The 26758-nt window shown below is 59.1% G+C and overlaps 2 protein-coding genes across 3 annotated transcripts; one reads left to right on the top strand and one right to left on the bottom strand.

Annotated features, from left to right (window-relative positions):
- Positions 1–206: 206 nt before the first annotated feature.
- EIF2B2 (eukaryotic translation initiation factor 2B subunit beta) lies at positions 207–6326 on the bottom strand. Its single transcript, XM_086750218.1, has 8 exons — positions 6135–6326; positions 5379–5499; positions 4678–4826; positions 3791–3954; positions 3415–3510; positions 2315–2452; positions 1560–1626; positions 207–678 (listed from the first exon to the last, which is right to left on the bottom strand). The coding sequence occupies exons 1-8, from the start codon at positions 6295–6297 to the stop codon at positions 521–523; spliced, it is 1056 nt and encodes a 351-aa protein (XP_086606344.1). The 5' UTR covers positions 6298–6326; the 3' UTR covers positions 207–520.
- A 10338-nt stretch (positions 6327–16664) lies between these two features.
- Positions 16665–22082, top strand: PGF (placental growth factor). Of its 2 annotated transcripts, none has more exons than XM_086748696.1 (7): positions 16665–16809; positions 16983–17022; positions 17604–17800; positions 19196–19272; positions 20540–20569; positions 20660–20679; positions 21459–22082. In XM_086748696.1, exons 1-7 carry the CDS (start codon positions 16744–16746, stop codon positions 21521–21523), a joined length of 495 nt encoding a protein of 164 aa, XP_086604822.1. In that variant the 5' UTR covers positions 16665–16743; the 3' UTR covers positions 21524–22082. The 2 variants fall into 2 exon arrangements, with proteins under 2 accessions (XP_086604822.1, XP_086604821.1); XM_086748695.1 differs by having other exon boundaries at positions 16666–16809; positions 20660–20722.
- Positions 22083–26758: the final 4676 nt, after the last annotated feature.

Here is a 26758-nt window from a genome sequence, read left to right on the forward strand (position 1 = left end):
TAACTCACCCAAAATTGTTAGAAATTCTACCAAAAAATTCAGTGTTGAGGACAATTGCCAATGGCTTTCTATCACATTCATGTGTGAAAGCACACCTTAAAGCCTGCCGCTGCATCATAGGTGCAGGCAACTCACTATACTGGTAGAACTCGTGCTAGTTAAGAAGACAAATTAGCTATATATGGAAAACATGCTTAGCAGGGAGATCACTGTAAACAGCCTTTATTGCAGCACCCTTTGAAGTAACAGCTTAGCTGCACCAGAGAGTTATATGCATGCATTGCTGTTTCAAAATCAAAGTGGGTTAGCAGCTCCACATGGCTTGTAACACAGCACAGGGATCAGTAACTGCACAAGAGCTCTGCCTTCTGTTGCTTTTGGGTAGAAAGACATTGTGCTGAGCAAATTCCCCACTGATTCCTCACAGCAACCCGTCTTTGCAACGTAGGCTTTAATTAGCTATTGTATCTTTCTAAAGAGAAAGATAGGAAAAGTCTGGAGAGTGACATGCTTCACGGCATTAGAGTTCATAGTCATCTGGATGGTAGAGCTCACTCATGAGGCGGTAGATGTAGGAAGGCGCATTACCCCCAATGTTAGAAATGAAGAGAGTAATGAGCTCCGGAGGGACGTAGTCAAACACTGGGCAGTGAACGTTGATCTTTGCCAGGATCTCCCCTGTAAAGTGAATAGCAGCAGTATTAGACAAAGCAACTCAAAGTAAATTTAGCCTTCTGCACGTTTTCCTGAGCCCCTGAAGAAAACAGCTATGCACATGCCACCCTAAAGTCAGTACTGGGACATCCAACTTCCTCACTGATGTCGTTGAATACATCAATTTTGGATGAGTGGCAGTACTCTCTTTTGGTAGTTTTTACTGAGAATAACCCCAGATCCCCTCTGCAGTAGCTTTACTAACTGCCAGAAAGCCTGCCAGTACGTAACTAGAATGCAAGACGATGCTGCCAAAGTTATTATTTCAACAAAAGCTCAGAGGAGGAAAACCTGTGCCAAACCTCGTATCTTCATTTCAGAACTTTGTCACATAGAAATGGAGCTGAGACTTTACTATTTGAAAATGGGCTTTGGAGCTGACGCCTTTCTAAAGATGGTGTTTGTGTGGGAAGCCCACTGCAGGGATACTGGGTTTCCACAAGTGGATCACATAACAAAGTTTCAAGAAGTTAACATGAGTGGTAGGAAGGAAAGGAAGCTGCCCTCGGTGCTGGGCATCTGCTCTGTCCCACAAGAAACTGCCACCTGCCAGGGACCATTATCACAATCCTATAATAAAATACTGGCTATTTCAGAGCAGAAGCAAAAGTGCAAAGATAGTGTTCAAAGGAAATAATTTTTCTGTACTTTCTGTAATAGAAAGTTACATATAAAATAGGATGGTTCCCAGCACTTTTTTCCTGTGTAAGACAATAGGAGAGGATTTTCTGTCTTAGGTTACAGGACAGTCTTATATTGAAATTTTATGTGAACTGTTAAAAAAAAAATTATAAACATTAAAGCCTGGACCAGCTTGACCAGGCTGCATAAAGAAGAACCAGTACCTTCTGTGAATGGCAGCACTTCCTGTGGTGACACAAACTTGTGGAAGGAATCTTCTTCATTAGGGAACTGAATGAGAAAGAGTACAGGAAGGTCAGACAAAAAGAGACTGCCTCATTATCCTAGTGATAAAACAGATCCTGGGTGCTGGAAGAAACTAAAGCAGAGGAAGATGACTTGCCAGGTGACACTGCATCTGTTCAATAGCGCTCCTGGCTAGAACCTCTGTAACATCTACAGGTGAAAGGTTTTTTGTCAGAGCTTTTAGAGCCTTCTATGACCTGGCTGCCCTTCTGCAAAGCCTAAGGAACTGGAGCACAGAAGTGACTATCTCAGTCTGCAACTTCATCTGACAATACTGAATAAATACAGAGTGTGAGAAACAGTTTAGAGCATCCCCTCCTCTGTCAGCACACAAGAGTCTTTCAGCACTACAGATACACATTGTAATCTGCTGTGATTGAAAAAAATTAAGTGTGGTGACATCAGTATCTAGCAGACAGCGTTCTACATCCTTATACCCAATGCAGTGCTTACTCAGCACTTGCAGCAGAGGGTGCTTGAAGGAAGTCCTGAGGAGTGCCAGATTTGGGTGAGGATCTCCTATCTGAAGTAACAGTGCTAGATGGAGGAGATGGCTCATTTACCAACCTCGCCTTGGGACAGGTGGTGCTTTCCACTCTAAGCTTCTACAAGCAAAAAATCACCCCCTATCTCTACGAAGAGCAGGGCAGTCCTGAAGAACTGCTGTACTTACCTGTGGTGACAGCTTGAACATGGGGGCACACACGATGAGCGGAGTGGAGTGGTGTTTAGCTGCCAGTGCCAGAGTGTGAGTCCCACTCACAGCAATCAGGGCGCCGTTGGCCAGGATTGTCTTTGTACCAATGATGACCTTAAAAGGCAAATCAGCATTAGATAGCATGTTCCATGGTAAACTGGGGAAGGAACGCTTCCTGGCTCGGACTCCACTGGATGAGCTGGACAAGTGTGTCAGAACAGCCAGCCAGCAGCTGGAGTTGTAGCAGGCAGCTGGATGCCTCATCTGTTTCATCTGGCACTGGCTCTGCACCGAGATGTTCCTCTCTAACAAGAGCATGACTCCAGCATGGCGAGGCCAGCACAGGGACTTCAGAGGACAAATGTACCTTCTACTGCAGGGAACACTGAGCAGAAACTGGGCTGTATTCCCTGTTCTACACGCCTGCAAAGTAAGCTTTGTACGAGTAACTTGACTGCTGGCTGCAACATTTCCCTTGCTGTAAAATGGGAATAGTGTAAAGCAGCTTAAAATATATAGATAAGAAGTGGTGTGGCTGGATTTTATTATGTTAGAGGTATGTTTTTTGGGGTTTTTGTTTTTTGTTTGTTGTTTTTTGGGCGTTGGTTTGTTTGTTTGTTTTTGTGTTGTGTTGTTTTGTTTTTTTTTTTTTAGTTTAGGGTGCCAAGTATAAAAGTACAGAACAGGTCTGTTCGAAAAGACACACCTTGGTAATTCCCTTCACCACCCACCTTGTGTTTCACACAAGGGGAGTTTCTCCCCTTTGGAAATGCTGAGATTTGTTCCTCTTCTTTAAAAAACATGCAGTTAATCCTTCAAGGCTTTGCTGTCTTGGTTTCTTGTAACTGTTCTGCCTGTTAGCCACTAAGACAGAAAAACCTATCACCATGCAGTTGGCCATCGTACTGACATGAGGTTCCACATTGAATCTCCACCCAAGCTGTAAACAGGGATTATTACAATTTTGAGTCCTCAGTGAAGAAACACATCCATCACTGCTGGGACCTGCAGCTCATTTGGGAGGCCTAAGCTCCAAACCTGCCATGAACTCCCTCCTCCAGCAAAGCCCTCCTTACCTTGTTGACTCGAGACATGACAGCGAAAATAGCTGCATCACTCATGACAGTAGTTTCAATGTTCTCCTTAGACAGTCGGACAGCCATTTCGTGACCCTAAAAGAGGGAGAATTGAATTGGTCCCCTGGGACGTAGCTCCTGCACTGCAGTTGTAGAGATATTAGCATTCAATTCTTGTCTGAACCACAAAAATACCAAGCCATGGAGCCCAAATACAGCCCTCCAGCTGAAGGACACAGGTAGGATAATGAGCTGTCTTCAGTCTCTCTCCTGCAGAGGAACTTCTGCAATGTTCAGCTTGCCTCCAGAGACAGAGTTCAGTAAGAACACATGGGACAACGCGGTGCCTGGAGAGGACAGCCAGCCTGGGCCTTACCTGGCAGAAGGGTGCACACTCCGCCACGATGACCTGGAACTTCCGCTTGCGGGCAGCTTCCTTCAGGAAGGCCTCAACGGTGCGCGAGTAGCCAATGGTCATGATCACCTCATTGGAGTGGATGTGCTCCAGTGCCTGCATAGCAATGTTATCAGTGGTGCCCTCTGTAACAGAAGGAAACTGAGGATGGAAACCAGCCAGGAAAAACAACACTCATACTGCTAGGGCTGTTCTCCAACAAGGTCGTTTTTTAATAAAGCAATGCTATGAGCACTGGTAGAGCAGGAGCAGCTTTTCTCCCCATTCTTTTTACCAGCGGAGAGGGACCAGGAAGCTGGCCCTTGAATGCCCCGTGCTCCCTTGCTACGCACAGAAATAGCTGCCATGAGGGGAGTGGAGTGGAATGTGTCAGTACTACTCCAGATAAGCACCGTGCCCACACAACAACTACTGACAGAAATTCAGTGGTTTTACAGCTCAGAAGCACTAGAACCACACAGAAACCAGGGGCAGGGCAACCGGGGCCTCAGAAGAAGAGTTGGGTGCCTGATCTGTCACTAGATTGCAGAAAAAGAAAAATGTATCCAACCTTGGCATATTTTTGATACGCATCTTCAGAGGACTCAACTCAAAACTTCCCAGAAGACCAAGAGCACAGGCCAGTAGCCCCCACATACAGTTCCCTCCGCAATGTTCCACCCATCTCCCTGTAAGCCAAAGAGGACTTAAGTTTAAGTCCTGGGAGCAGGAGGACTTCAGTTCCTTAATTCCTTCAGATTAAGCCTCCCAGGTCTTTCCTGGTTTCTTTCCACCTAAAGAGGAGGGGGAAGCATCAGCCCCACCCCATAAGAAGCTCCACTCATGGGGCAGTTCAGACCCATCCATACCTAGCTCTATTAGCAGCTCGTTTATAGCCTCAATAACGTTAGCTCTGAGCGGAGGGTAAGGGGTGCTGAAATCCTCGCTCAGTCCTCCAGAAGTCAGGAGTTTGTGCAGGGACTCTTGCTGGTCGCTTTCCTCGCTGCGCCCATGAAGCCTGCAGAGAGAAGCAGCCCTTCAGCCTCGGGAGAGAGCGCAGGGGCACAGCCAGGCTGAGTGGTGTCCCCGCAGCACAGCATGCCTGGATGTGAACAGAGGAAGGAAAACCACACGCAGGAGGCGTACCACGCCATGCCAAAGAGCTTCCCTAGCTGTTTCTGGCAAAAAGACACCTGAAGCTCTGGCAGGAAGCACCTTCCCAGGTCGCGTGCAGCCCACAGAGGAGGAGCAGGCTCAAGGCTACTGCTCCAGTGGGACGGAGCCTCCTGGGAATGCAAGGAGAGAACAGCCCGAGGTCAGGGCACAGGCTCTTCTCATGCATCTGCAACACATACGCCACGCAGAGTTTCACTAGAGGAAATGTCATCAGCCATGCTGAAAACGATAGGTTTCCTTTGATGTTAAACTCGCTGAATCCCTCTACAGGGGAGGTGGGCAAAGAGGGTGATGGAAACTAAAGGGGTCTCACAGAAGCAGCAGAACAGGCTGCGTGGGAAGGCTGTTCTGGGCTCCTAGGAGGGGTACAGGCAGCAAGAGAGAGGTGCTTCACCTGCCGTACTCTTCCCGAATGACCTTCAGCACTCGCCGCACCATGTTGCCCACGGTTGTCTCGGACGGCTGGGCTGCCGTCATCCTCTGGCCCTCTGTCCGGATCAGATCCATGAGCTCCCCTGGAAGAGGGAAGGGCCTCGGTTATTGCTGCCCAGAGCAAACTCGCGTGAGTGTCAAACCAACGCACCCACCTCACGGCCGCCCCACGGCCAGCGGCTGGTGCTGGCACCAATGACGCAACACCGAGAACAAGCGCAGTGACGCCAGCACGAAGCCATGGCAGAGCAGTTGGTTCCACAGCGTCTCGTGTGCCGTGAATCGCTCGGTCCCGGCGCAGACTCGGACCTCGCAGAAGCCCGCAGGCAGCGGGCTCGGTAACGGAGGAGCCCAGCCGCTGCTGGGGCCGCCAGCGCTCGGGCTGGCGCCGCTGAGGAAAGAGCGGGGCTACCGTGGAGGAGGCTCGTGATGCCGCCCGTGAGCCCAGCAGACTGTAAACGACTGCGGCGCGGCAGGACAAGTACCGGGAACCCAAATCCACCGGCAGCCGCTAGCGGGGCTCCCGGTTCCCCCGGGCCGCAGCACCGGCGCTATCCCGGCCTCGCTGCTCCTGCCGCACCCCGGGGCCGCCACCGGCGCACCGGGCCTTGCAGCAGCGCGGCCTGACGGCGTCGAGGCGCCCCCGCCCCTGCCCCTGCCCTCCCACAGCTCCCCCCGCCGCCAGGCCCTGCCGCCGCCGCCGCCCCACGGCCCTCACCGGCCCGGCTCCATCGCCCGTGCCCGATAATCTTCCGCAGCAGCGACAGCGTCTGCCGCGCCGTGTCCTCGGACCGCGGTCGCTCCCCGCCGCCCCGCAGCCGGGCCACGAAGGCTTCGATCTGTTCCGACAGCTCCGAGCCGCGCTCGGCGGCGCCCGGCATGGCGGCGGCGGCGCTCCGGTACGGCTGGGTCCCGCGGCTGCACGCAACACTTCCGCTTCCGCCGTCCAGCTTCCCCATTGGCGGAACCTGCCAAAGTGCTCCCACCCCTCGGTGGCGGCGCAGCCAATGAGAGGTGCGGCTGGAGAGTGGGCTGCGGAGGGGAAGGGTTTTCTCGTAACCCGGGAGACGGGCGGTGACCTCTGACCCCAGTGGCCGCGCAGGGGCTTGCGGGACGGTGGCGGTCTGGGGTCGGGGCACGCAGGGGTGGCGTCGGCGGCCGGGCCTCGGTGCCAGGTCTGGTGCGGGTGAGAAGGCGCTGGAGCCCGGCGAGCGGGGGTGGGGGGGGCGTGGGCAGCCCCCCCACCCCGGGGAGGCGCCCCCTGAGGTGGGCGCCGGGCCTGGCGCCTGGCACAGCTCGGGAGGTGCCCGCTGGCCGGGGCCGCGGGGCCGGCGCGGGCGGAGCAGCAGGCCTGCCTCCGCCCGGGGAAGCGCCAGGCCTGCGCGCCGCCGTCGACGCCTCTGTGGAGGGGAAGGCTGCGGGCCGGCGTCAGGAAGGGCCTGCGCACGGGAACGCGGCGTCTGTACTGCAGGGCCGGAGGGAGGGAGCCGGGTCGGTGCCCAGCAGCAGGGAGAGCCCGTAGGCAGGGATTTACTTTGGACCGCGCGGCGTTCTAGATGCAAAGAGCCAAAGCAAATGGGGTGGGAAAGGCGCAGTTCCTGGCAGTCCAATTGTTCTTGCTGGCAGAGCCAGAACCAGCCCTGGATAAGGCAGGAATGTAGCTCCTTTGTGTCTAGTTCCTGGAGCTCTGTGTCCAGGGAGCAGGCAGGAGCCATGGAAGTATTCTCACTGCAGCATTGCTTTACTCTGTGGCTCTGCTCTGTGTCCTGTTGTTTTAGATTAGGAAATCAAAGTAAACTAGAAATCAAAGCACACGGTGGAAGCTTTCAGTGCGTGCTTCCTGCAGGGCCCCATAGGGCCTTGGGTGCTCATCGCATCTTTTTTGTGCTTGTGTGATTCTTTTAGGACTTGCCCTACAGTCAGCTGCCATCTTGGGACTGTTGGGTCCCCAGCAAGATACCAGCACCTGGTGGGCTGGGTCTTGAGGGTGTATTGCAGGTGATTTGCCACCCAAAGCCTGGGCTAGGCTGAGAGTCTTTCCACACCTCTCTCCTCCTCTCGCTTCCCCAAGTGTCCCTGTGTGCTTGGAAGCCAGCGCGCTTGCCAGCATGGAGAGGGAGGCTCACCGCATCCCCCGAACACCTGGTGAAAGGCTGTGTGTCTGATTTGCCTGGATGTGCTTGGGGGGGTGCTGCTGCCTTGGCTGGAAGTCACAGTTTCCCTCCTCAATCAGCTTGTCTTGCCCTTTGCTGCTGGAGAGTCAGCAGAGGGTAACAGGGTTTGCCCTGCTGTTGGCTTGGCTGTGCTGGGCCCCGCTGACCTGGCACATCCTTGCTCCCTGCTGCATTCTCTCCCCTTTCTTCCCAGTTTTAGGGGTCTGTTTTCTTCCATCTGGTGTAAATTGGAGGCTCCCTGGAGCAAGGCCTGCCCGGCTCCGTGTTTGTGCAGGGTAACACAGTTCTTCTTTTTGCCCCTCCGTGCAGCTGCATTGCAGGCAAGGCAGAGGAGGGCTGCCCGTGCCCGTCAGCTCCCTGCCTCTGTCGCTGGCTCTGCCCGTGCGTTGCTGTGTGCCGGCTGCTGCGGCGTGTAGAGACCGCTCCCACGTGTGCACCCTGGGACTGGGGCACGCAGTGAATTGGCCAAAAAAAAAAATTAAAAACCGTTGCTTCAGAGCTTGCCTTAGTTTGTTTACTTATCTCACTAGTAAACAGAGCAGCTCTTGGAGATTAGGCAGGAGGGAAAAGAGGAAGGGAAATCGGACTCTGAGGTTATGACCTCCTTGTGGATACTGGGCTGTTTACATTCCCTGCTCCAGTCCCAGTAACTATTGCGGGGCAGTTTCTTCTCAGCGCCTTGCCAGGCTGCAAGAGGTTTTTCCCTGCTCATGCCATTCCTACCCTGTTCCCTACAGCACTTCGCGCCGGGCACTGCTGCCACAGCTGGCCAAAGCCGGCCAGCAGTCTGGTGTCCCTTGAGGGGCAGAGTCCTGCACTTGGTCTGCCGCCTCGTATTTCGTGAATGAAAGGCTCTGAATGGGGATTTCGGGAGCTGTTAGCCCTGTGTAGCTGAGCTGAGCCAGAACCTGCCACTCTCCAGAGAGCTGCAGGGCAAACCCCGGGCTCTGGCTGCTCGGAAGGACCATGGCTACAAGACATCTGGTTGTCATTAGCCATCAGCTGCTGCCAGGACCCAGTGGGCTAGGCAAGGAGTGCCCGGGAGGACCGAAAAGGAGTGATTGGGGAAGAGGAGCATCAGCGAGGGCAGCACAGGGAGCGTGGGGCAAGTGAGGAAGGCAGCTGGAAAGACGCGTGTTGCTGTCCTGGTGTACTCGGCTAACATCTCGCTGCCTTGCTGGCTGCTGTGGCAGGGGCAATGTGGTGGTTGGGGGGGGGGGGGTGTGCATCCCTGGGCAGCTGGAAGGAGACTCTCCTGCTGGTCAACAGCTGCCAGGGGTTAAGGAGCAGGAGCCCCCTTTCCTGCCATCGCCATGGGCGGCTGCCCTCTGCACAGCACACCCTCCTTCCCTTCCCAGGTCCATCCAGGTTCCCTGGGGCAGAGTTGGCTGCTGCAGCTTCCGAGCTGATGTGTGAGCAAGCAAGCAGGCTGACACAACTGCAGACGGTGCTGGTGCTGCGGGCAAAAGAGCTGAGCAGGGGTTGAGCTGGCCGGCCAAGCAAGGCAGCACATTTTCTGGGCCTGCAAAGAAGATGAAATCCAGCTCATCTCGGAAGGCTGCCAGCCTGCCCTGCATGGCGTCCTGCTCTGTACCGTCAGGGATGGCTGCTGGAGATGCTGCTTCCCCTCCACTCAGCGAATACTGCATCCCTGGGGGCTGAGTGTCATCCCTCAAGTGCTTGTGTGAGCGAGGAGAAGGCAGGACAGCAGCTGGGTAGAGCCTGGGAGCACTGGAACGTCGTGTGCTGGGAGGCTGTTTGCGTTAGAAACTCTCAGCGGATAAGTGTGCTGGATGAAATGCCAGGGAGGGGAATCAGAGTTTGCTGAACTCTAGTAATTGGACTCGTCTGCAACACCCGGGTAAGCAAAGCGAGCTGCTCATGCTCAGCGCAGGCGAAAGGAAGGAGCCAGCCAGCAAGAGCTGGCAGAGCCACAGCCCAGCAGGAACAACAGGGCAGGCTGTCGACACGGCACCCGCTGTGAAATCTGGAGAGGTAGCACAGGAAGAAGCAGCGCAGGGTCATCGCTGGGTGCCTAAGCCACTTGCTGAGCACAAGTGACTGAGTTAAGAACGGCATGGTGCCTGGGAGCGGTGGGAACGCAAAGCACGGTCCTAAGGAGAAACATACACCAAAGGTATCTTTGGTGTGACGTGATGGCTCTTTGGAAAGTCCATCCTCAAAGGCCTGAGACAAAAATGGAAGGGACGAGTCAAACCCAAAGCTCTTACAGCCACAGATGTGGAGGCAGAGCTGTAAGGAGGCAGGAGTGAATCTGCTGAAGGGCTGTGGGAGCGCAAAGCAGTGTTTTCTGCACGCCTCGGGGGAGAAAGTAGGTCACTTAGTAAGTGAAGGGGATGGAAGTGATGGGCTGAACGGAGTGCTGAATGCACGTTTAAAACTCGAGTTTACAAGGGAAGAAGACAAAAAACCCAAACAAACAGCCGGTGATCAAAAGCAGGTATGTGAATAGCTGGAGAGCTCAGCTCTGCGGGTCTGGAAGCACACACACACACGTTGCCTGAGTCATCGGCAGTTTTATCGTGCTTGAAATTCACTGCTGACGCTGCAGGTACCAGGGCATGTGTTCTGCTGTCTTTTCTGATGACCCTGGTAACAACGGCCCCCTAAACTGGTCATCCTCGGGAAAGCATGGCTGCTGTAACCACCTGGGTGACCAGGGACTTGGTCAGCGGCGGGGCTTGCTCTGGGGAGTAATAGGACGGATTCAGCGCCTCAGGTTAGCGAAGGATTTGGTGCAGCTCCTTCCTTGGCAGCCCGTGTGTACGTGCGCCTGTGTCTGCCTGGAAAACAGCTGCTGGCTCATCCTCACGTCAACGCAGCACCCGCAGGTGGGCTGAGCCCATAGCCAGACCCTTGCAGTACCGATGGAGTCCGCGATCCCTATGGGAAACGAGTAGGCGGTTCTGAATCCGGCCCAGGGACTGGCTCTCCTGCCAGCAAGTTTGCCATTTGTGCCCCGCTCCTTTTTGGAGCCTTAAAAATAGAGACCAAGGCTTGGAAGCAGGAGGGTTTTTCTAGGGCTTGTGGAAGCAGCCCAGGCTGGGCTGCCCCTCACCCTTCCCGGTCCCTGGGAGCGGCATGGGAAGCTGGCGTCCAAATGCCTCCCCTGGATGTAGAGCCTCACTCGTCGGCTCATTCATCTGTGGCAGTTCCCCAGGTCTCTTCTCGGGATGCAGGCAGCTGGAGACAGCTGGTTCAAAGGCCAGGCTGGTCAGGAAGAGGCAAGGGAAGTGTGGGAAGTCACTGTGTGTCATGCACAAAAACAAGCCCCAGCGAGGGACGAGGGAGCGTGGTGCGGGGCTGGGCTGGCGGTGCCGGCCCCGGCATCGCTAACAGTGTGCTGGGCCTTCGTACCTGGAAAAGATGTCTGCGTTGCTCGTTGCCACCAAAGGCACAAGCAGCTCAGAAGGCTCCGTGGCACCACACCGGTGTTGGCTGTGGCTCTGTCCCCACTCAGAGGGTACACGGCAGGTTGGCTGGGCCCGGGCGGAGGCGATGCCGGGGGCCCATCCCTCCGGGCTGGCTTCAGAGGAGCCCCCGAGCAAACCTGGCGCGGCTGCAGGAAGCCAGGCCCTTGGGGCGAGACAAAGCGCGGGCCGGCTGCTTTGTGGTCACCGAGGGGTCCGTGACACCAGCAGTCTGGGATGCTTCCTGGTCACCGGCCAGCTCCCCACAGTTCCTCCGCTCAGGCACTCCTGGCGCTGCAGCTGGCCCCGGGCTCGCTTTGCTCATTGTCTGCTGCGGGTGATGGCAGCTATTCAGCGGCTGCCAGGTTTCAGGGAAAGGGAGAGATGAGCCACTCCTCCGCCCACATTCTGGGAAAGCCTCCGGGATGAAGCCCTGCCGATGCACACGTTCGCTCCTCAATGAGGAGAGCGTGCTGCGGAGCCTGCGTCCCCCCTCCGCCCGCATCCGACATTCCCCCCCCCTTATCGGCAGGCGTGATGCCGGGGAGCAGAGCTTGGAAGCAGCCCAGGCCGCTGCCTCGTCCTGCACAATAGCGGAGCCTGCTGCTCCCCGTCTCCTCGCCTGTTTGCCTTCCAGAGCCAGGCAGAGTCTCGCCATCGCTATTATTTTGCTTTGTGTCAATATTATGACAGCTAAAAGCAGAAGAACTGCATCCACATGATAAGCAGCCAGAAGCTCTGGGCTGGGCGTGGATCGGGTTCGAGTTTGGCAGGGGAGAAAAGCGTCTGGCAGCCCCTGCCCACCGGCTGGCGGGGCCAGCAGAGCTGGGAGGCGAGGGGCAGCGCCAGAGGAGCGAGCGACTGGTGCCCATGCACCTCTCCTTTCCGTTTGATGCTCGCTGCCCTTTTTCCAGGGGAGATGAAACACGACAGATGTGCAGAATATGCTTGGTTCTCTGGCGGAAAAGTCACCCTTTTTTTTTTCTTTTTTTTTTTTTCTTCCCTGGAGGGAGGGGCTGCTCTGCCCCACTCCTGCTGGGAGAGTCCCGTCCCTCCCGGGGCTGCCGTACCCCATCCCTCCCGCCCCACGCGGGCCTGGGGTGTTTCATCTCTGTTGGTGGTGGAGGGTCACACACATGCTGCTGCACCTGGTCACAGCCCGTTTGGGCTTTCCCAAGCGCAGCGCTCTGAGACTTCCGGGGACAAGTTCGCGCAGGCTTTCTGGGGCATGGGGGCTCTGCTCCCACCCAGGGCTTGCGGAGCTTGGGCTCTGCCCAAGGGGTGAGCTGTGCTGAGTCTCTGCTTCCTGCTCCAGACTCTCGGCACCTCGTGTGCAAGGGGCTGTTGTTTTGGCGCCGTAGCTGCAGCCCTGCGGAGGCTGCTGACGCGACGCTTACCCGTAGGCACCCACGTATGCTCGAGGCTGCGGTTCGGCTCTCTGCTGCCTCGCCCTGCTCCAGGGCCGTGCTCTCCTGTGAACACCCGTGGCCCGGCCAGTCCTTGCTGCACAGGGCTGCCCGGCCCGTGTGTGCTCTCCACGGGGCACAGCTGACCCATGGCTAGGCTGGGAGATGGCTGGTCATCATTAACCCTCCCATCCACTGCCGGCACCACTTTGCCACCTGCCCGCAGCTTTGCCCTGGTGGGAAGGCAGCTCTGTCCCCTGCTCTGGGCTCAGGCTCCGCACTAAACTAGGCTTGCGCTGAAAGACAAAGCATTAAGCGGGGTGGCCCTGGGTCTGCCAGCCGCCGACCTGTTTCCCGAGCGCTGGCTGGCTGAGGGCCACGGCTTCCCAGGGCTTGGCTCTGGCAGTCTCAGGGACCTCCTCCTCCGTGGCATCGTCCCTGCCCCCGTGGGGGATTTAAGCTGTGCCCAGGCTCAGGGTCTCCTGCCTTTATCTCTCTCAGGCAGCCCTGGTACCCATCCTGTGCCCCTCCAAAACTCATGTCTGACCTGGGCCGGCCCCGCTCCCTGTGACCCAGAGGGGCCAGACCCTGCTCTCCCCAGGCCGGGCCATCAGGTGCCTGAGGTTTCGGTTGCGGGTCCCTGGGGAGGCCGAACTCCCCTCCCGAGGAACCAAAACAAACAGCAGAGTTCCTGCCACGTGCGGCCGGGGCTGACTAAGGCCGGACGCTTCCGCCTGCCACGGGCAGCAGCGGCCGGGGCCATGAGCCACCGTCATCGGGGTGCGTGGCACAGCCCATTTCCCCCTATTGTCAGCCTCCCCTTCGGCAAACACATCCCCCTGCGCACCTGGACTGGGAGGAGGCGCTGACCCCAGAGCAACCAGCCGCCTGGAGCTAGGGATGTGCTGGCGGTGTCTCTCGGAGCCTCAGCAGCCACGTGGCTCTGGGGAGCCCTTCAGGGCCTGCGTGCCCAGGCAGGTTGTTTGCAGGTGGTTTCCTTGAGGAGCAATGCTGACCATCCAGGGGTCACTGGTGCAGCCCTGCTTGCCTGCAAGGGCACTGGAGAGCCCTGTGTTTCCCGGAATAAATCAGCAGCAATCTCCTTGCGGAGAGGCCTGAGTTTCCCTGTGCAGAGAGGCTGGTGCCAGGGAAGCCCCTTGCCAGACCGTCCCCATCCCTATTTCCACTCTCACATGCAGTTCCAAACACCCAGTCTCCAGCCCTCTCTCTGCCTTTTGCCTTCCATCCCCGCTGTGGAGACACAACCTCCAGAAGATTGAGCAGGTTTATCTCAGTGTTAGCTACGAAACAAATCCTCCGCGCTCACTGATAGGGCTTAGGAGAGTCTAGAGCTGGATAACAGGGCCAGGGAAAATAATCAAACGGGAACACCAAAGGTGAAACATGGGTACTCTGGGATGAAGGGCGTGAGTGAGGAGCCCAGTGCCTTACGTCTTTATGCTGCTTTGACCTTGGGAGCCCCATTGCAGCGCAGGATGTAGGTAGCTGCTGGGGGACTCTTGCCCGCTGGGCAGGGGCAGCAGCAGCCCGAGGGGGTGGCTGTGCCAGGCGCTGGAGCACTCGGAGTGGGGTTTGGCACATCCCCCGGTGGAAGCCTTCAGCTCTGATCAGACTGACTCTGGTGTCCCAAACAGCGACAGCACAAAAATGATGCCCTGTATATTTCAGGGGTGTTCTCTAGGGGCTTCAGGGGTGACACAGGAGATCCTGGCTACAGTCGGCTTAAGAGCAATGCAGGGGCAGGTTTTTGTTGGGGTCTTTTCATCTGAGATGCCTAAGGTGGGCTTTTGCAGGGGACAAGATGCCCATGAGGGGAATTTGATGCCCAAATGGGGCTGTTTTATGGAAAAGGGAACTTAGAGGGACCTGGCCTGCGGTGAGGAGGGTGAGGTTTCACAGGGGAGAGCAGCAGCCTGCACTGGGCTCCTTCAGTGTTCATGGGCAGCCTGGGCCCCCTGCTCCTGCCCCTCACCCAGAAGGTGTAAGAGGCATGGAGATGAGCCTGTTCGCTGGCAGGTCTGTGCTGCGGCGTGCTTGCAGCTGGGTGCTGGGTCTGCCCGTCCCTGCTGAACTGCCAGGGCTCACCTGCAGCAGGGACACACCATTGTTCCCCACCTCCTCCCACCCCAGCGGGGCCACCGGGGCAGGGAGGTGGCCCAGGCAGGCGGTGGCATATTCGAGGCGATGCTCTCAGCCCTCGGCTGGCGCATGGGGCTCACTGCGAGGGAGGCACCTGCCCTTTAAGGAAATGTCTCTGTTTGCCTTATGTCCCTGGCCAGTCTCTTGAGCCTCCTCTGTCCCTTGTTCCCAAAGTGCGTAGCTCGGCTCCCCAGAGCCCGGTGGGAGGCGGTGCAAGGGACACGCCAGTGCATTTATAGCATCAACCTCCAGCCTTGTCCTGCAGCTGGAGAAGGATAGGCTCAGCCCCCGGGGAAAGAGCGCAGCAGAGAGGAAAGCGAGCGGCCACGGCCCCAGCCAGCTGGATGTTTCTCCCATTCGCAGGAGGATGTTGCTGGTCACAGGTTACCAGTGTCCAAATATTATTTCTCTGCTCCTGTCTCTGCTCTGTGCCGCCTAGAAAGGGGATGCTCATCCCAGGAATGTAAACTCTGCCCAAGGCCTCCGAGGAAATAGCTTCAGACCAGGAACAGGATTGCACTCGGCAATTAAGGGCTGGTCTCCCCAGCCACACGGCTCCTGGGGGAGAGCCCTTTGCTCCAGCGCCAGAGGCTGGCCTTGTGTCTGAGAGGTGGCCCCGAGGGACCTTCATGCAAGGACAGGCGTGAGGCCCCGTGTGGTCACGGTCTTTGCAATAACAGGATTCTGTCTGTCCAGCGAGTTGGCAGCAGCTGCTGCTCGGGGTGGCCTCTGGTCGGGGCTCTTGGGTGGGAGGAAATGCTCCCTTTGGCCCCCCCCATCTCAAAACCATCCCTGTGGAGGTGGGGAGGGGGTCCCCTTGGCCCAGGAGGGTCCGTGAGGTGGCAGAGGGAGAGCACAGGCATGCTCCAGCCATCACAGTGGGGACATTACCCACTCCTTGCTTCCCAGCCAGGGGCGAGAGCGTGAGCAGGCACCAAACGCCACGATGGCAGCCCCCCGGCACCCCCTGTGCTGTGCCGCTGAGTGATGAACTGCAGTGCACCGGCCCCCCCGGCGGGGCCAGGATTTCTGTGCACTTATCTCTGCAGCATCTCCTTGCTAATTTGCCAGGCCCCGCTCCGGCAGCTTTCTCACAGGCTCAGCGGTACCAAACGCCTGGAAGCTCCAGCCAGGGCCCAGCTCCTGCTGACGCCTGAGCCGCTGCCACCTGCCTGGCCCACCAGGACTGAGGACAGGCAGCTGGCGTGGCCGCGTCCCCCAGGGACAGACCCCACGGGGCTGGGGACAAGCCACTGGCGTCCTCACGCCGCGGGGACGGACCTCACACGGAGGTGGGCAGGGAAGCCCTGGAGCAGCTCCCGGCTCTCCCAGAAGGGCAGAAACGTGAATCCTGGCAGGGACGCAGAGCCCGTTATTTCCCTAGGACTTGCGGCCCACGGGGGATCGTGTTGCCCGCTGGCATCTCCTCCCTTCCCACCTCCCGTAGTTCCAGCTTCCCTGGCCGCTGGGGCTTAAAAATAGCACAGGAAAGGCCACAGAGCTCCTTTGGGTCTGCGCTTGGCAGCAGGATTTGGCCCGAGACCTGCTCCAGGGAACGGCTGTGCCCCCTTCCCTCTCAAACTGGAGGGATCCCACTTGGGGCTGAGGGGGCTGGAAACACCCCCACGAGGGCTCTGGCGGGTGGGCATGGGGCACACTGGGGGGTGATGGGGTGGCCAGACAGGCATGGGGGGTCTGGGTGGGGTGGATGGATGAGAAAGGGGCTGCTCGGTGGGCACAGGGCAGGGGGGGAAGCGAAAGGGACGTGGGGAGCCCAGCGACCCGAGGAGCCCCGACACAGCCTGGGGACCTCCCGCCCCCCCCCCGGGGGATGCACTGGGCACGGGCCCTAGAAGTCCCCGGGGCAGCCCGGTGGGGAAACGGCCGGTGCCAGTGCGAGGGGCTGGAGGCGGGGGAGCGGAGGGGGGCTCCGCCGCGCCCGGGGGAACCGGCCGTCCCCGCGGCGGGGCGGGGGCGGGGCGGGGCGGCGGCGGTGAAATACGGCGGCGGAGCGGGGCGCGCTCCCATGGCCCGGCGGCGGCGGAGGCGGCACGGCGGGGCCGGTGGCCCGGTGGCGGCGGGGCGACATGCTGGGGGCGGCGGCGGCGGGGCGGTAGCGGCGGCGCTGAGTCGGTGCCGGGGCGGCGGGAGCGGCGATGCGGCTGCTCGGCGCCTTCCTGCGGCTGCTCGTGGCCGGGGCGCTGGGGGCGCCCCCCGCCCCGGTGAGACCCGGGGGGGCGGGAGGTGGGGGGGGTCGGAGCGGGGGCAGCCCGGCCCCGCCGGTGCCGCTGCCCCGGCGTGGCGGCCGGAGCAGCTCCTCCCGGTGTTTGGGGGGCAGGTGGCGGTGGGTCCCCCCCTGCCGCCTCCGCCAGCGCCCGCCTTTCCCTCCCTGCAGGCCCCGGAGGCGCGGGGGACCGTCAGCGCGCAGCCGCCCGGTGAGTTGGCAGCCGGTGCCCCGGCTGGGAGCGGGGGGCAACCCGGGGAGGGGGGAGTCGGTACCCCCGGGGCTCGGAGCAGCCTGTTCCTCCCGCCTCCAGTGTGCCCCGGGCGCTTGTGGTACCGGGCACCGCAGCAGAGCGCAGCCCTGCCCCGGACTTGCCCTGCTGCTCCGGTACCGGCGTCCCGGGCAGGAGCGCTCCGCTTCGGCTCCCCGCTGCGAACCCCGAGGGAGCGGTTGTCTGCCGCGCTGCGGGGCTGGGGCTTCTGCCCCGGGCGGGGGAGCCCTGGGAGCAGCGGGGTGCCTGGGGAAGGGGGAGCTGGCGGGCGGGCAGAGAAAGAGCCTGTGGGGGTGGTGGCTGCGTGAGCCCCCCCGCCCCGCACCAGTGCGGTGATGGAGTTAGCAGGGGCACAAGGGGGTCGGTCGTCTGCATCCCTGCGCCCCCGTGATGGGTGCAGGACCCCACCCCAGCTGCACCTGTCCCGGCAGTGGGTTGGCTGGGCTCAGCCCCTCCGGGGTGCCCCCTTCTAGCCCCCTCTTCTAGCCCCCCCCCCCCCGCCAACCACTGGTCTCTTGCAGTCCTGACCTTTCGGGAGATCTGGAATCGTAGTTTCTGCCGGCCTCTGGAGCAGCTGGTGGACGTCATTACCGAGTTTCCCGATGAGGTCGAGTACATTTTCAGACCCTCCTGTGTCTCCCTGCAGCGTTGTGGGGGCTGCTGTGGGGACGAGGGTCTCCGCTGCGTCCCTGTGCAGACGAGCACGGTCACCATGCAGGTAAGCAACCGTGGCTGCGGGGCCGTGGCTGTGCCAGGGAGGTGTTGGTGGGCTTCTTGCCAAGGGCTGGGAGGGTCAACTTGCCAGCTTCACCCCCTGCAGACATCATAGCAGTATGGATAATAGGGGAGGGGGCTTACTCAGGACTGCTCAGATGCATGCTGGACCAGGAGGTTCCCTACGCCTGCTCTCTGGGCTTGTCCCTGAGACCTGGTGACATGCCTGGTGATACTGGCCTCCCCCCCCCGCTTCCCTGCCCTCTCCTCTCTTGCTGACCGCTGTCGCCTTTCCAGACCTTCCCTGTCCTGTGGTGGGGCTGGGGGTGTCCCAGTCACCCGTGTCTCTGGCTGTCCCTGAATCGCAGGGAGAAGCGTGGCTTTCCTATGTCAGGAGACACGCGTGGTGGTGCTGGCAGTGAACGCGTGCTGGGAGCGCAGTGAGCGTGAAGGGCTGCGCTAGCCGGGTGTCCGGTCCCCACTGTGGGAGCTGTACAAAGTGGGGTGGGAGACCCCAGGCTGCTCTTCCCCATGTGCCCGGAAGCCGTTGTCCTCACACTGCAGCCCTTGCACTGTGCTGCCGGAGATCAGCCTGCTGCTGCTGCAGGGAGCAGGGAAAAACTCGGCTTTGCTGTGGGTGATGGACTAGAGAGCGCCTGCAATAAATCACCAGTGATTTTGGTCCCTTGGAGGTTGAAAGTGTGTTGGAAGGCAGGGTGGGAGTCTCCAAAAAAAATCTTGACTGAGGTGGAGCAGGAGCCTGACGTGAACAGGAGGCAGCTCCAAAAGGGATCCTGCTGCCGTGTGCAAGCTGGGAACACCGGGCACTTCTCGAGGGGCTAGTGGGGATCACATCAATGCTAAACATACCCCGTGAAGCCCCTGGATGTCCACCCCAAACTCCAGGCTGGGCTGCGGACTGGACTGACATGACAGGGCAAATCCTGCACTTCTGGGCTGGTGAGGCACCACGGTACGGACTCCAGGCTCGGTGCTGCAGGAAAGGGGGCCAGGAGAAGGCAGCAGCAATGGGAATGGTTTGGAAAACATGACTAGGGGGATATTCCCGTCAGAGGAGGGAGACATGCAAAGTGGTCAAATATGTGAAAGCTCTCCACAAAGGCAGAGGTAGAAACATCTCATCTAACTCTGGGAAATCTCGAGACCACAGAACTTAAATTACAGCCCTGAAGACACAGGGCAGTACGAGCAGAGCCTCCCCGGGCCTGGCCGACGCTTCCTGCATGCAGAGGTGGAGTCTCTGCTGCCGGAGGTCTCGAGGAACAGGTTAGACACACAGGTGTCTGCCCAAGAGGCTGGGGTGGTGAGGCAGCGCTGGGGGAGCCTGTCCAGCCCCCTCCTGCCGCTGGCCAGGAAGTAACCTTTGCTCCTCTTTCAGCTCCTGAAGATAAAGCCAAACGGGGAGGCACCCTACGTGGAGATGGCATTCACCGAGCACAAGCAGTGCGAGTGCAGGTACGGACCCTTGGGCTCGTTCTGCACCCCTTTGCCCCTCTGGCAAGAGTGACTCTGCCACCTCACCCTGTGTGTGGGATGAGGATGCTCTGGGGTGGGGGCACCCCGGCTGTGCTGGGACATCCCAACTGTCCCCATGGTGGGGTTTGCTGGTGCATATGGCCCTTATGCCGTGCCTGGTGCATGCTCCTCTTGCTGGAGGAGCTGCCTCTGGGTAACAGAGCGAGGCTGGTGGCTCTGGGGCAGATGTTTGGTGAGGGGCAGGGAGCTCCATGGCTGGGTGTGCCTGAGCGTGACTGTGGCCCAAAGAGAAAGCTGAAGGGCTGGGCCTTGAGCCTCCATTTAAGGGAGGCTGCCCCATCCAGGGCTGGGTAGTAGGGGTCTAGTAACTGGGGACTGAGCGTCCTGCTGGGCAGCTGTTAGACATAGTCCTTGCCTGGGAGAAGAGCCTGCGGATCCCCGGGTCGGTATTCCCCTGCAGTTGTAAGAGCAGCTGTGTTGGAGTGGACCCAAGGCCCGTCCAGCTCCATGCGTCTCTGGAGCATCTGTTGGTGGATACAGAAGAGAGAGTGGGAAGAAGCACATGTGTTACTTCCGCCCAGTCCACTTCCAGCTATTTTCCGTGCAGGGAATTTCCTGAGCCTGTTGTGGTTTTTCCTACCTGGGGTAACTCCCAGGGGATCTCCTCCAAGTACTTGTGCAGGCTCCCTTTGAATCTGTGCAATTTTCTTGCTTCTGCAGCACCTTTCAGCTTCTCCCTAAGCCACCTTCCACACCTTTACATCGCTCCCCTTTGAAGTTTCGCATAGGCGTGGTGAATATCCCGGCCTCGGCCCCTACAGGGGATGCTTAAGCCAAGTATGTCGTGGCTGTTGTCTGAGAACCACTGCTGAGACTTTGCATCAAATCCCACATCTTACTCAGGACGTTGAACGTGTCTTGTTGAACCAGCTGAGCTGTGAAAGCAGTCACTGGGAGCATCTGAAACTGAACCTATGCTTCCCAGCCTCATGGGAAAGAAATGTTGTGTTCCCCAGGGAACCACCACAGCCGACCGTCCCCTGCCCCTTTGCTGTCTCTGCCTTTTCTCTGCCTGGCTGAGGAGTTGATAATGTGGAGAGACGGCATGTTGGGTCAGTTTTAAGCACGAATGGTAACAGGTAGATTGTGCTGCGCGCTGGGGCACCTCAATAAACCGCCTCCAGCAGCTCAACAGACGGCACTGCGTGAGTAACCACTTCACTCTGTCCTTTTTCCCACCCCGCAGGCCCCGACAGGACCTGATGAGGTTGGGAAGGTAAGTGACATCAGGGGTGGCATTACCGGCTGAGGGTGTGGGTCTCATCTCCCACACATCAGCCTCTCTTGTGGTACTTTCCTTTTGAAGGAGGAGGTCCAAGGGCCGAGGTAAGAGAAGACAAGACAAGAAGAGACATAAAGGCTGTGAACTGTAAGTGGTGGGTGGTGTTTTCTGGGTTCATGTCTTTGGGATGAGCTTTTGGTTCTTCACTGACACTGTGAGCAGTGGGGGGGGTTTGTGCAGAGAAGATACAGGAGAAAACAGGACAGAGGGGACAGCGGGAGGCTGTGGGGAAATGGGCCCTTTACTGAAGGCTCCATAGTTTATAGACTTGGTAGTCTCCACTCTCAGCTGCTCAAAGCTGGCCAGTCCCACCCAGGGTGGGGATGGATGGGCTGCATGACCTGATGGTCTGTAGCTCTATCGCCATCCCAGCCCGCACTGGGTTTCCTGGATCCAGGAATTTCCAGTTTCAGCCTCATCTTGCTGCCAGCTGTGTCCTTCCTGCAGTCCTTGGCTAGTCATTGTTTGGGTTATTCTGGCCTTTCCCTCTTTACATTTAGCTGACTCTCTCGAACCGCTTGCTGTAACGGCGCAGGCTGGACTGTCACTGCAGACACGCTGGGGTATGGTGCCTGTGGCTGGCACTTTCCCGTTCTATTTCCCCATTTTGTGTGAAGCTTGCTGCTCAGGGCTCAGCCAGCACCCACAGCCCCATTGCCCACGTTTCTCCCCATGAAGGGGCTGCCTGTGGTCCCTACTCCACGATTCAGTGCTGGAGAGACCGGACACAGGGGGACCCGGGGCAGAGCGGGTGAGCCTGGAGGTCCTGGTGTCCCCCGCCTTGTCCTGGCAGCGCTCACCCCATGCCGCGCTCTCTTTACAGATGTGGCACACCACGCAGGTAGCCTCCGCTCTGCCCCTGGCCTCGCTCCTGCTGCCTGCGTCTGAGCCAGCGGCACTTCCCCACCCTGGGACTTGCAGGGCTTTGCCCCTCCAAGCAGCGGTGGGAAGTGGGACTCCGGGAGGGAAGAACTGACTGGACTCTCGCTTGGCCTTTGTGGGAACACAGCCTGGAACTGAGGACTCCCTTGCCCCATTGGCAGCAGGACGAAAGGACCCATGACCAGGCCTGGGGCTGAAGATGAGGAGCTCAAGCAGCGTGTTGGTGTTCGAGGACATCCTGAGGGAAACGAGGAGCAGAGCTGCTGGAGCTGGCTGGGGACAGCGTGATGCAGGGAGCGAGTGGAGACGGCTAGGAGGGCTGCAGCTGCAAAACTACTCTGTCCTGCCAGCGCCCTGCAGCTGGGGAGGAAGGAAACCTGGGGTGGGCAAGGCTGCAGGGCTGTGTCCATCCCAGCCTTGGCACGGGGCAGCCCAGGAGGGTGCCAGGGAGCTTGCCTGGGAATCCCCCTGGTGGGGAGGGGGAGGGAATTGGGGTTCCCAGGGCTCCTCGCAGCCACATCCCAGCCTTGCTCTGCTCAATAAAGCCTGATGGTCAGACGCGGGAGCTGGCAGCGCGGTCGCTCCTGTCTGCTTTCCAGCAGCAGCAGGCAGGGCTCTTCCCCGTGGGTGCCCACCCAAGCTGGAGGAGGGCAGAGTCCCGCAGTGGCTCAGGGCTTGTCCCCAGCACCAACTGCTGCAGCACCCAAGGGGCTGCCCTTGGTCTGATGCTGGAGGTGGGCAATCAGCAGGTCAGGACCAAGCTGCTCTCCAGGCTGGGGGCTACCCATATGCTGGAGCTCAGGTGGGTACTGGGAGACCCCTGGGGGAACTGCCCTTCTCTACACCGTGGATACCTCTCCCCATTCACCATCCCTACCCTGTTCTCACCCCAGTCCAAATGTCTGGCTCACTCTCCCATGGCTTTCCGTCTCTCTGGCTGGGCTGATGCAAGGTTAGGGCAGCGGGGGCAGGCTCCTACCACCAAATGAGGAGACCTGTGGTTTATCCCGCACTGAGGAGCAAGAGTGGAGCCTAACAAAGAAGGTGTTGGGGTCTGAGGCAGCTCCTCCCTGCATCTGACATGGCAGCCCCTAGCTGGGGCTGACTCCCCAAGAGCCATAATGCTGGTGCTGCCTGGGGCTGGCACAAAGACACAGGGACCGGGCAGGCCCTGTGGCAGCAGTACTCTGGGAGGGAAAGCTGGTGGTGGGTGTTGAGGTGAGGTGACGTGAGCGTGGAGGCCATGGCACGCAGCATCGCATGGACTGGGCAAGTTGCACCCGTGCAACTGGGCATATCCCCCAGGAGCTCACTGGATCCCTTTTGGGGATTTCCATTTCTGGCACCCGCAGTGTCCTGGGGCACAGCCTAGGTGGGCTGTGCCTCAAGAATGGCCCCTGCAGCTGCTCCTCCTCAGCTGCCTCATGGAGGAGGGGGACTTGCTGCTCCTCTTCCAATGCCACTCGCGGGCTACGTGGCACCCTAGCTCTGGTGGCCTGTCCTGGTCCCTGCAGGCTCTCCCATCCCTGCGTGGTGTTTCAGCCTGGCTGGTTGCACTTTGAAGGAAAACTGTGTGCAGTGCTTGAGGGACATAGGTGATGGTTTCTGTGTTGTTTTTAACAGAAAAAGTTTCACCACGGTAGTATTAAATCTTTTAAAAGCAAGTTACATAAACCCAAGGATGTTAATTAATAAAAATAATTTTGTCAAGAGTGGTGATTAGGGTTAAAAAAAAAATCAAATTAACTCCTGCCCAGTGGCTTTTCCTAACAGTTCCTGGTGCCTGGCACCTCCTTGGCTGCTGCTCAGCACTAAGAGTTTTCAGGCAGCTCTACCCAGAGCCAGCAGGGCTGGGTGCCTGTCTTGCACGGTTGCCCTGTGTCACTTCTCCCCCTGCATCACCCGAGCCCCCAGATGCCCTGTGCAGCCTCAGCCCCTGCTCCTTCCGTGGCGTGGGGTGTCAGGGTGGACAGCAAGGACATGGGAGGCTGGGAGGGACGTGCCTGTCCTGCTGAGGCAGCAAGGGGAAGGCATCACCAGCATGGGAGGCTGGCCAACTGCATCTCCAGTCAGGGCTCCCTCCAGCTCTGGGGGGGTGCTTCCCTGAGGCTTCACCAACGAGGGGAACTCGATGAGCCCTAGCAGATCCCTGACGCTCCTGGGGCTGCTGCAGGTGTCATGCGCCCAGGGGAGGAACCGGCTCCCTTCCCTGTCCCTACACATCTCTCCTGGGACCCCCGGGGTCTGCCCTCATCTCAGAATGGCAGGGACTTCCAGCAGGACATTGCACCCAAAGGTGACATGAGGGTCAGGGTGTGGGCCTGTAGCTCCAAGGGGGAGAGTGAGGTTCCTGGCCTCAGGACTCATGTCCCAAGGGGACAGCTGTCTGCCTGTCCCTCCTCTGCATTGCTCCCAGTTGTGCCTTTTTTGAAGGCTTGCACCAGTAGCTCCTGTCAGCCCTCACTGGCCACAGCTGACGTGTCCCCTGTGCACCCTGACGAGGTCAGACCCCATATGTCCCCCAAGTGCTGCAGAGCCGGGCTATAGGAGGGCACTGGTTCCCTTGCAAAGGGACTGGAACAGACCCCAGCCCCAAAGCCAGCAGTGAGCAGAACAACCCCATGCTGGTCCTCCACGGACAGGCAGAACTGTGCCCCAGCCCTGGCGCTCCCAAATCCCCCATCCTTCCCTGCCTGCATACCCCTTGCAGACGGGCAGCTGCCCCATGGGAGCAGCGCACCGCTGGTTTATCAGCGTCCCCGGGCTCCCTGCGTCTCCCAGCCCTACAGAGCAAAGGTTTGTTTAACAAGGGTTTAGGAGCCAGAGCTCTAGCAAGGCGCTTTGGAAGAAGAGTCATAGGGGACACAAAACACAAGCTGGACTCTAGGACCAAAACATCGTGTAGTTTTGGGGTGCACCTGAAAAGGCGATGTGGCGCTCAGCCCAGAGATGCGGCACCGTAGCTGATGAAGCCCCGACGTCAGAGCTTCGCTGATCACCTCCAGCCTCCCCAACCCTGCGGTGCCAGTGGAGCACTGCCTCCCCGCTGCATCTCCTCGCACATGCCAGCACAGGTCTCCCGTGTGGTTTTGTGTCAATAAAGATGCACTGAGGTCCCAGCCTCTTGCTTGTGACTCTTGCATTTTGCATCCTCACAAAGTTGCGCGTAGTCTTTCTGCTCGTCGCAGCCAGCAAGGTCTGCAGTCTGAGAGAGCCTTGTGCACCCGTTTCAGGCGGTGAGAAAAAGGGCAGCTCGCACTTCCCTCCCTGTTACTCACCTGTGCTGGTCTTGCTTTGCAAGTTCCAACTTCAGGAGGGCCATGGGCTCTTCAGCAGGTTAATAAAAAAAAAAAAAAAAAAAACAAAACTTAACATCCTCCAGCTAGCACTGACATGGGAAACTGGAAGCCCGCAGGTAAGGGTTGCTGAGCCTCAGGGCTGGTTTGTGTCTTCTCCCCTTGCAAGGCTCTTCCCTGCAGCCCAGACCCGGGGCTCAGCTCACTCTCTTCCCCGCTGCACCCTGTCCCTTCCACCTTGCTGGCCCTGCAGCGCGACTGCTCAGGGCTGAGCGACCCCAGCGTTGCCCAAACTCAGCCCCGCTCGGCTCTGCAAAGCCCCGCTGCAGGCTCCCAAAAGGAGGTCAAACCATCACCTTCCAGCTCCACCCTTCCCGCCCAGGGCGGACACCGCTGGTGTCCAGCAGCAGGTCCACCTCCGCAAGGGCTAAAGGGGGTTTGGCAACGAACCCACCAAGGTTTTGTTCCCCTTCTCTTCACGCATCCCTCTTCCACCATCACCCAAACTCCTTTACTGATTTCTCGCGCTGGGTTTTGTCATTTACCTGTGTTCTGTGTCCCCTCCAGGCCCACCCAGATCCGCTGGAGTCAGGCAGGCGAGTCGTGCCAGCAGCACCCTGCTCTCATCCTGGGCCCCGCTTCTCTTCTTTCCTGCTCAGATTTTTCTCCCGAAGGAGTCGTCCCTGGGGCTCTGCCCTCTGAGGCGCAGTATTTGCCTTCCGCGCTCCCAAGCAAATCATCTTCACATGAAAGAGGGCGTTTGGTTGCCGAACTCTGAGCTGAGCGGCGGGCACGGGCTTTACCTTTCCAGCTCTGTCGTTAACAGGCTGGGCTGCGCAGAAGAGCTTCCCCGGGGAGCTGGGCCAGGGGAGATGCCCACCGCCGGCGTGCGCAGGGGACCAAGTAGCGGGTCAGCCGCAAGCGGGTGCCCCCTCGGGCGTCCTGGCCTGGCGCCGGGGCCTTCGCTCTGCTCCAGGCTCAGGTGCCGTCCGCTCACTTCCTAGGAAAGGCCAAGCACCGGCTCCAGCAGCGGCCGAACGCGGTGACCGTCCAGGCTGGCGCGGCTGCGGTGGCGCGGCACAGGGCCGGCTCCCGTGGGAGCGAAGCTGCCTTTTGCGAAACATTTCCTCCCGCAATGGGACAGGCCCGTAGGTGAGCAAGGGAGGGACAAAGACGCAGGCGCGTCCCTCTTCCCAACCGATCGTAGCACTGCCGCTGGGATTTCATCCCAGCTTTCCTCCCTTCGCAGGTGCCCTGCCGCTCCTCCTGAAGGGAGGTTATTTGGCTCCGGAACGATGGTCCCGCGCAGCGGTAGCAAACCCACCGGCCTGAGCCGTAACCGGGAGAGCGCTCCTGAGGGGACAGATTTCCGTCACCAGCGCCTGCAGTGACGCAGCGGGACCCGCTGAGCTGCCCTCCCGGGAAAGAGCCAGGAACACACGCTCCCGGGCGAAGCCGAAGACTGGGATCTTCCACCTGCATTTGTCAGCTGGGGTCTTGCTTTCTTTTTGTTTTTTTAAACTTTTGCTGGGCCCTAACGCAGTTGCGCCGGCCTTCCCTGCGCTGCGTATCGAGGCCAGTTTGTAAAACCGGATGCGCCTGCAAAAACGGGTTAAGAGGGCCAGGAGCCCAGGGCTGGGGGCGACGACACCCACCTGCGAAACGCAAATCAGAAGGGACCGGTGCCCCGGGCCGGGCCCTGGGGAGGAGGCAGAGCGGCCGGGCCGGGCCGGGCCGGGCCAGCAGGGAGCGGGCGGAGGCAGCGGGCATTGCTGCTAATGACGGGTAATTACGCGTTACGGGAGGCAGCCGCTAATGAACGGGAGTTTTATTAATTAAGGACAATGGGTGGTGGCTAGCGATGGTAACACCCTGCCTTAGCCAGAGCCATGAGCAGCCGGCCCGGGACCGCGGGCGGCGGCAGGACCCCGGCCGAGACCCCCCC

Source organism: Chlamydotis macqueenii, chromosome 5 (genome assembly GCF_036417535.1).
Source record: "Chlamydotis macqueenii isolate bChlMac1 chromosome 5, bChlMac1.mat, whole genome shotgun sequence".
Classification (NCBI taxonomy): Eukaryota; Metazoa; Chordata; class Aves; order Otidiformes; family Otididae; genus Chlamydotis; species Chlamydotis macqueenii.